General features: G+C 38.7%; 1 protein-coding gene across 1 annotated transcript in view; it reads left to right on the top strand.

The window, feature by feature from the left end:
* The window catches only part of LOC101590813 (arylacetamide deacetylase-like), an 18,624-nt gene extending 9,969 nt beyond the window's left edge, over positions 1–8,655 (top strand). The window contains exons 3-5 of the mRNA XM_004643933.2: positions 1,210–1,279; positions 5,635–5,806; positions 7,356–8,655. Coding sequence (XP_004643990.1) covers positions 1,210–1,279; positions 5,635–5,806; positions 7,356–7,952 — 839 coding nt within the window. The 3' untranslated portion in view covers positions 7,953–8,655. The remainder of the gene's footprint in view (positions 1–1,209; positions 1,280–5,634; positions 5,807–7,355) is intronic.
* The last annotated feature ends 1,292 nt before the right edge of the window (positions 8,656–9,947 follow it).

Here is a 9,947-nt window from a genome sequence, read left to right as displayed (position 1 = left end):
GACCGCGGTTCAATCCCCCAGCACCACATGCCAGCCAGCCCTGCCCCCTGGTGGGCTGAGCTGGCCACACACACACACACCACTCTCTCTCTCTCTCTCTCTCTCTCTCTCTCTCTCTCTCTCTCTCTCTCTCTCATAAATTAAAAAAAAAAAAGTGAGGACGCCCAGGGTATGCAGCGGGAGTGCAAGTTTGAGCCCAGCGTGGACAGCTGAGCACCTCAGTGAGCCTTTGCCCAAAATAAAATAATCTTAAAAGAACTTGATTGTATCTCAGCCAGTTTCGGTCATCAGTACTACAAAATAAGGAGGGAGGAATTAAGGAAGTTGTGTGGCACACAGAAGATAGCAGTTTGTTACTAATAAGCAAACAATACAGAGGAAATGGAGGTGAGGAGAAAGATTTGGATGATTGGACATTAATTAAACGTAGATGGAGGGGGAAAACCAAACAAAACTGCGTACAGTCTTCTTTCTAGACGAGAGTAAACAGAAGCAAACCATAACTTAGCAGGGCAGATACAGCTAAAAAACTGATTCCAATTTTTTAAGGCAACATCTTTTATCCAATTTAATTTTAGGTGATTATTTTATTTTATTTTATTTTATTTTATTTTATTTTATTTTATTTTGTGCCCGTACAGATGCTGATGGCTGTTCTCCATTTTCCAAAGTGTGTTTGTACCACTAGAGTCACATACACACCCACACATGCATCAAGAGTGACTTTTCTTTTTTATCTGTGTGTATGTAGCATGTAAAACACACAAATCAATATCATGTATCAGGGGGCCAGGGAGATGGCTCAGGAGAATAAACACATGCGTGGCAAGTGCAAGGGCCTGAGGTCAATCCCAGGTTCCACAAACAAAATAAATAAATAATAAAAATATTGTGTACCAGTCAAAAGCTGGGCTCAGTCTTCCAGGAATGCTGCTGGTCAAGGACAAGTAACAAAATGTGCAGAAAAAGACGTATAAGAAAAGAAGAGCAATTAGAACGTCCAGGGAGAAATCCCACCAAGTTTGAGGTGAAGGCTTTCTGAGGATAACATTTTTATTTCAGCATTACATTTTTACTTTTGCTATTCGAGTATATAATATGTAGAGAATCCCCAGAACCTGAAACAAGCAAAGTCTACTTTTGTTTAAAAAATCCTTCCTTTCCTTTGTGGATTCTGACTAACATTTGCCTTTAATTCTTTTATTTGAGCTTTAGGTAATTATGACCTGCTCTCAAGATGGACGGCAGAGAGGCTTGATGCTGTGGTCGTGTCAGTCAAGTAAGGCCTGTGTTGTTTTACTTTGGGTACAAACACCTTAACTACCAAAATTCTCTCCAGTGTCTTGAATATCTCATGGCTGTGTGCAATGCTGATTTGTTGCAAAAGAAATATTTCTATATAGCACCCAGGTAATTAAAATACAAGGCGAGTTCAGCTAGTTCTACACTGGGTAGCACTGAGAAAAGCAAAATGTGTGTGTGTGTGTGTGTGTGTGTGTGTGTGTGTGTGTGCACTCGCACGCACATTTGTACAGACTGATGGGTATTATTTGGGCAGCTAGGAAAATGGGATAGTAAAGAAAATTTATTTACATAAGCTTAAATTCTGTCATCATTGTACGTACCTACTTGGTTTTGATTATCTTTCATTTATGCTCCTTAAGGTTAGGGTTTCTGGAGTCAGAAGATTATCTATAAAAGTGCATAATACATATTTGTGACTTTTGTTAGTCACTTTGAAAACTAAGCGGTAATATTCTCGAAACTAGCTTATCTTAGTGTCCAGCACTTGGCTTAAAATATTAAATTTTCATCTCATATTGAACAAAGCCAGTGAAGGGTCAGCGAGATAGCTCAGCAGACTAAGGACCTGCTTATGCAAGTTCAGGGTCCTGGGTTCAATCCCCAGTACCACATGCCATGCTGCCCCCACCCCCTGGCATACTAAGCCAGCTTCTGAGTCCAGGCATGGTGACGCATGCCTGTAATACCTGTGCTGGGGAGGCTGAAACAGGAAGATCACTATAGTCTGAGCTGCATTAGTAAAATCCTGTGCCAAATACATTTTTTTACAAAAAGTCAATGAGTTAATGGAAAATAATGTGTTGGATCAGTAATCTATGTTTGAAAGGAACAGTGAGAGCTAGTACACTTGGCATTATAGTAGAATCATGCCACACATTGAATGGTTCTGTGTTACTTGTTATTAAAAAGAAATATTGCACTAACACAAGGACAAGTCTGGGAAGTGTCATGTCCTGTGGAGGAAGCTGGTCTCAAAGGGCAGCACTGTGTGTGGGCCATTTGTATGAAAGTTACTGGACAGGAAAAGCCACAGCAGCTGTAAGGGAGGAATGAGGATGGTAACTGATGAACCAGAAAGTGAGAAATGTCTGCCAAGGGTACAGGGCTGTTAATTTAGTTATTTGTTCTTTTTTAAGTGTTGCGATGTTCTCAAATGGATTTAGGTGTTCACTGAAAATTATTAAGTATATGAAAAATTCTTGAAATATATATCTATGATAAATGTTCTGGCACATAAATAGTATGGCAATAAAGTATATTAAACTTATATTAAAATAAGGGCTCAATGTTAATTAGGAAAATTTGTCTGGAAATGTCTGTTTTTATATTTGTATGGATACAAAAGTATTAAAATTCAAATATATTTTTCATATTCAAAACATACAAATAATTAGAAGTAGAAAAGAAAGACTTTACAGAACAGAATACCCAAATTGTCAATAAATATGTGAACATTTAGTATACAACAAAATATAAATAATATGCACCGTATAATACCTCTGTACCTGATATTGTGCATAAGATCAAAAAGGCCTTAAATACCAAAGATTGCTAAGAATGAACACCAAAGGAATTGTATAAACTACGAGTAAAGGAAAAATTATTTGACACTGCTATCTAAAAGTGTTCACATATTTTAATACTGTACACATCAACACCACAGACAACTATCTACAGGAATGTAGATGCTCACCAACTACTAGATGCAAGAATATCTCCACAAAGTTATTTGGAAAGCCAAGATTGAAAGCAGCCCAAATCACATGGCTTTTTAAAGTTGGAATGCATTACCTACTTAATTATCATTTATATATTTATTGTACTAAGAACACATACAATTTACTTTCTAAACCACTTTTTAAGTGCAAACACATTATTGTTGACCTTATCATAATACTTTAAAGCAGATCCGTAGAGAATATTCATTTTACCTGATTGAATCCATTAATTATTAATTCCCTATTTGTCCCTCTCAGCAGCCGTTAGAAATCAATGTTTTACTTTTTGGTTCTATGAATTTAAGCATTTTAGGTAACTCATATAAATGCAATTATTCATTGTATTAGTTACTCTTCTCTCATTGCTGGGACAAATACCTGACACTCAAAATGAGGAAAGGAAAGGTTTATTTAGCTCACAGTAGCTGGAGATTTCAACACAGTGTAGGAGAGGCTGCCATTTTCAGGATGACTCTCTCCACATATCTGAGAAAGCACAGGCTAGACAGTCTAAGGGTTCACACCTCTATGGCCCCACCCCTCAGGACCCACCCAGTCCTCTGGCCCCACCCCTCAAGCCACTCATTGGTCTTCCAGCAGCATCTGTCCCATAACTTACATGAGCATTTGCAGGGACAACCAGACTAAATCCATAACATTTAGCCCCTGGGCCCCCAAAGTCTCACTCACATCTCTTTGTCCAAAAGGCATTTTAGTCCATCTCTAACAGTTGCCAAAGTCCTACAGTTTCAGCATTGCTGAAAAGTCCAATCCCAATTCTCCTCCAAGGTCCAAGGCAAACTCTCAACTGTGAGCCTCTGTATAAATAAAAAGTTAAATACATCCAAGATTCAAAGGCACAAGATAAACATTGCCATTCCAAAATGTATACACAGGAGGATACAAGCCATTGGGGCCAATACAAGTCCAAAATCCAGCTGGGCAAACATTGAGTCCTACAGCTCCATGTGGAACATCCAAAGTAATCTGGGAGAAATCATGAGCTCCATGTGGCTCCGCCCCTCTGGCTCTTCTGGTGGTGGTAGCTCCCGTGGCTTCTCTCTTAGACCAGTTTTACTCCCTCTACACACTACCCTGTCAGGGGCACTTCCTGGCCTCCCAGACCTTCTTCTGAAATTGGGGTGGAAGCCTTCTGAACCTTAGAACACCTGCATTCTGCAAGCACCTAAAACCAATACCACATAGATGATGCCAAGACCTGCTGCCAGTGGGAGCAATAGCCAGGCTTTCCTTGCTCTTGGGTATAGGGGTCAAGTGCTTGGATCACTGTGTATCCTGATCCTGATTCTGAGACACAAATTTTCTGCCAGTACCATTCTGTAATCTGGTGTGGCTGCCTCTTCCTTCTGGAACCTGGTGTGGCCACCACCTCCATTCTGGAACATGGGGCTCTGTGGCTTTCTTCTCAAAGAAAAGTCTCTTACACTTGGGGTTCTAAGACTGCAAAGGTCGAGATCCTTCCACCTCCTATGATGCTCTCAGGCAATCCTTTCCATCCTCTTATTCCTTCTTGGCAATGGAGATCTGCTCAGCTCTGTCTTTGCATTCCACAGCTTTATTAGAGCTTCCTTTCTGACCAGACTCAGAATATTTGATATCATCCTGCTGGGCTCTTTTCACTGGATGCTCCACATAAATCTGACTGAAATCCCCTACAACAGCCATCCCACGGTCTCAATATTTCACTGATTTGGGATTTCTTTTGAAAGATTAATCAGTCCTCCATGTTTAATCTCAGTCTCAGGCAAAGTGTCTGGACACAGGGAAAATTCAGACAAATGTTCTGCCAAGCCAAAACAAATGATCTGGAGTCCAACAACCAAAGCAGTCCTTCTTCCCAGCAGAAACCTTCCTAGCCTGATTTTTATAGGCAGGTTTTCTATCAGTCTAGGGGCAGAATGTTATAGTTTGTGTCAACTTGTCCCCACCAAAGCCTCATGTAAGTTATGGGGCAGAGGTGGCTGGAAGAGCAGTGAGTGGCTTGTGGGGACAGAGACAGGGCCTAGGGGTGGAGTAAGAGAGGCATGAATGCTTAAACTGCCTAGCCTGTGCATTCTGAGAGGAGTAGAAGGGGTCATCCTGGACATGGTAGTGCCCAGCCTCTCCTCCAGTGTCTTGAAACCTCCAGTAATTGTGAGCTAAATAAGCCTTTCCTTCCCTCATTTTGAGTGTCAGGTGTTGTCCCAGCAATGAGAGTAACTAATGCATTCATGTTTTGGATAAGTGATTCGTGTTGCATTCCTGCAGTGGAGTATATTATACAGGAGACAGAAGAAGCGCACGGCAGTGTGCACAGGGCTCAAAGCTGGTGATGAAACCAAACCCAAGGGCCCAGGTGTATATGCCATTTACCTATTTCAAGGGCAACATATACAAAACCAGTTGATGTCATTAAATTCGGTTAGTGAGTACTTCAAGAGCTGAAGAACATCTGAACACTTCTCTGGCAGGCACGGGTCGTTTGCATGGTTTGTGGTTGTGTTTGTTTCTAGTTCACCATGTTGGACACTTATTACATGTACATATCGGCAAGATCTGTTTAATTAGCCTTTGAAAGAAATGACAAAAAAATCATGTCTTCTCTCCACAGCTACAGATTAGCACCTAAATATCACTTCCCAGTCCAATTTGAAGATGTATATAATGCGTTAAGGTGGTTCTTACGCAAAACTGTTCTTGAAAGTTATGGCGTAAACCCTGAGAGAATCTGCGTTTCTGGGGACAGTGCAGGAGGGAATTTAGCTGCAGCAGTGACTCAGCAGGTAGGACGCCCCTCACCTCTGTTTTTCAGAATTGTCTACCTATAAGCAGATAAATACATACATGCCAATATAAAAGCAGCAATGTGTATAATAGTGAAGAGAATATTACTAAAGCTGGAAGCTATGCCAAGGTGGCGATTCCTGCCCTGGTCAAGGTTGCTTTCACTTTCTTTTTCTTTTCTCTTAATAGTTTTCTTAAAATATATAAAATAAAAAATAGTATAAAAAAGCATTAGAAATGATACAAAATTTCATGAAAGTTATAGAAATTCAACAATAGCTGCTGTATCACATGATGTTAGCTTCAAGTTAGTTGTTTAGGTTACCAGAAATAACCATAGTCTGAGGAGATGATGGAGTTGAACTTTGATATGTGTTAGCAAAGTACACCCGTCAGGTGAATGAGAAGAGAAAATGACTTTGAACCATTTTGGAAATTCAAGTGTGTTCAATAATCATTCATGGAGTAGTCTTCCCTTACCAAAGTAAGCTGGCTATTTTGAAAACATTATCAGCATATTCAAAACTCCTATATTATTTCAAGAAAGATTAGAAATGGGAGTCATGAGTTGTCTTGATCTTGATTTTTAAGTGCCTTCTTGCTCAGCGCCCTTATTCTCTCTAAGCATTCTCTAAGTATCCACTTCCTCTCTGTTGGGAAAAATAAACCTTTTAAACTGGCAGAGTTGTTTGAGGGCTGCTTTTATGTATTTACATTAAAAACATGGTAGCATGATATGATCATTATAAGTGTTTTTCAAAATATTAGAAATCATCTATTGTGAAAATTATAATTAAAAAGTAGACAGATCTCTGAAATTACAAAATTTGGGGGTATATCCAGAACCTGTAGTTTTATAGAGAAATCATAAATAATAATTTTTAGTGTAATGCAAATTTAGAAAACAAAATCACAAATTAAAGAATATATTCTGAACATTCAAAAGTTATGAAGAAATATTTTTATGAATTACTTTGGTTCAATTCTGATATTCACACATAACACTTTTCTGACCACTGACCTTTACAAATATTAGCATATTGGGCCTGGCATTGAATAATCATTGCATGGAATATCTCACAAAAAAAGCTTTGTCAAATCTTGCACAAGAGCATGTCACTTTGGCATCCGCGTGAAGTCAGAAATACTTCAAGGATTCTTTTTCTTCATGGGAAAACTTACGCTGGTCTGTTTCAGCATACTTTTATACTAGCATAAAAGCAATGATGACATTAAGTTAAATGTGTATGTCATCGCTTCTTTACATCATTTTAAGCTGAAAGTTATGGCATATGCTTACTAATTGTTACTTAGATCCTCTTAGATCATCCTCAAGGCATATAGTTTTGCTTAAGTTAAACATATGTCTACTTAAGGAGCATCTAGTTCTAGAATACCCTTTAAACACTTCTGAGTTTGCCAAATGGTGATGTATGTTATTTCTTTGGTGTGTTTTGAAGTGATGAACTTACATATAGACTATGTTATTGACAGTTGTTTTATCATTTACAAAGGAAACAAATTGTACAGATCATGTTTACTCTTTAGCTCCTAGGTGACCCAGAAGTCAAGACTAAAACCAAGATCCAGGCCTTAATTTACCCTGCACTTCAGGCTCTTGATTTATATTCACCGTCCTACCGAGAAAATGAACAAATGCCAATTCTGTCTAAGTCGCTCATGCTCAGGTACTGGAGTGAATACTTTTCTACAGACAGGGCACTGGAAAAGGCCATGTTTTCCAATCAGCATGTACCTGAGGAATACAGTCATCTCTTCAAGTTTGTTAACTGGAGCTCCTTGCTCCCTGAGAAGTTTAGAAAAGGACATACTTATGACAACCCAATATATGGTAGTCCTGAATTGTCTCAAAAATATCCTGGGTTCCTAGATGTGAGGGCAACACCTCTGTTGGCAGATGACAGCAAGCTGCGTGGTTTACCCCTCACGTATGTCCTCACGTGTCAATATGATGTCTTAAGAGATGATGGACTCATGTATGTCACCAGACTTCAGAATGCTGGTGTTCAAGTGACCCATAACCACGTGGAGGATGGATTCCATGGAGCAATTTCCTTTCCACTACTTAAAATTTTTCATAGATTGACAGATCATTATATTACTTGGCTAAAGAAAAATCTATAGCAAAACATGTATTCCTAAAAATTTTTAAAATACATTTACAAAAACATTATAAAATCTGAATAGAATGAAAGAGTTGTGTTTCGAAAGGTCTATTGATATTCCATGTTAGTAAAATAGTTCTTGCTGCAAATATCTTGCCTTTTTGTTACCCAGAAGAATTGCACCTAACGTCTCTCACTGTAAATCTGCTATTTCTGCTAGTATTCCTTGTAATTTGTAAATTTTAGTTTTTGTTATCTTTTTTCTGAAATGATACATTATCATTTCTGCTTGCCGGTAACCATTATAATTTCAGGAAGAGAAAGCTGAGAAAAGATTCTCCATCTGTGTAATAGCAACGTTTCAGTCAATGCACAGCACTTGAAACACTCCTGGTGAATGGAGAGGCTGAGCCCCACATCTTTCCAAAATGGTTTCCTTACTCCAAGTCCAGTTCATTCCATCTCTAAATTCTGTTTTCCTTCACAGCACTTTTAGATCCCAAGAACAGGAATTATACTATTCAATACTTACAATCCCCAGAAGAATGATCTGCCTTGTATTTTGGGAATGTAAAGACATTGTAGCTCATTACAGTCTAAAGTAGTCTTCAGGATAGAAATACTAGAGGCCAAGGAATATAGAAGTGGAATTAACTTATCTGCAATAAAACAAAAATCAGAAAATGTAATTTGTGACAAGCCTATCCTAGCAATGCATAGTGGAGGTTAAAATGGATTCTGCTTAACACCAGGCAGAATATTTGCACTGACCATGACGTACATTACACTTCATAAGCACAAAGAAACCTACCCACAGGCGCCCTGTCGATGGGAGGCATCCCACCCACGTGGCTATCTAGTACTAAGTCATCTCTTGTCTGTAGCTCACCATTTTTCCCCGTCTGGTTTTACATTTGTCATCATGCTCATCATGTTTTTGTGTAATCTGGATAAATAATCTAGGCAGAGATGAAATAACAAAAGATCTATATTTGAGGCCATTCTACTTTATCAGGAAAATAGTAGTAACTCAAAAACCAGTAAATTTCTTATTTATTATTTCTAGGAAGAAAGCAGAAAACATTTCTCAATATAGAAGTTTTGCACATGAGTAAATTACATTTTGGCTTTTTAAAATATATCTGATGTATTTTTATATCTTTGATAAGCATACTCCATTTTTTTATTTTTTGATATCTTTGATATTTATATGGTTTATACAGCTGTTCTCACAATACAGTTGTAACTCGCAGCAATGCTCTTGTCTTCAGCCTGCCCAGTGCTGGGGTTACAGGTGTGCACCTCCAGACCCGGACTCAGTCTCCAGCTCAGTGTACCCTGCAAGCGGGGCCGGCACTGCACGTGGTGCTGGGGACCGAACCCCTGTCGCTGCACTTGCCTGTGTAGGAGCTGAGTCTCCTAAGCTATCACTCCAGTCCTTACATTTTTTATACTAAGACACAAAATAATACTAAACAACAATAAGCAATTAACAGACAATTCCACACATAGCTGTAGAAATAATTTATTAAACAAAAAACATGGGATAAATACTTTCCTGATAAACATGTAAATACATTCAGAGTTAACAGCAAACTCAAGGAATAGAGGAAAAATTTGTATATGTGGTCTTGCAATGATTTTTTCTGTACTGTGTATAAATATGAAATACTTACTGTGCATAAATTCTTAAATTAATCTATGGCTGGTGATTGCTGTTGTTTTGCTTAATCCTCCCTCAGAGATAGTACAACCTCGCACTAACATGAACACCTAAAGGGGAACATCTTGGCCAGAGCGTACCCACTGTAGGATAAATACTTTTCACAATTATTAGTCCAGGGACTCAAGCCTAGAATCTCAATTTCTTGGGAAGCTGAAGCAGGAAGATTGCAAGGTGAAGCACAGACCAAGGAACTTAGCCAAAGTTCATGTCAAAACAAGAAATAAAAAGCGCTATATGTAAACCTCAGGAGTAGACTGACACTGGCATAACACGAGAGAGAGAGAGAGA

This window comes from Octodon degus, unplaced genomic scaffold (genome assembly GCF_000260255.1).
Source record: "Octodon degus isolate 3935 unplaced genomic scaffold, OctDeg1.0 scaffold00186, whole genome shotgun sequence".
Taxonomy (NCBI): domain Eukaryota; kingdom Metazoa; phylum Chordata; class Mammalia; order Rodentia; family Octodontidae; genus Octodon; species Octodon degus.
The sequence above is the reverse complement of the archived record's forward strand: the minus strand, read 5'-3'. Positions and strand labels throughout refer to the sequence as shown.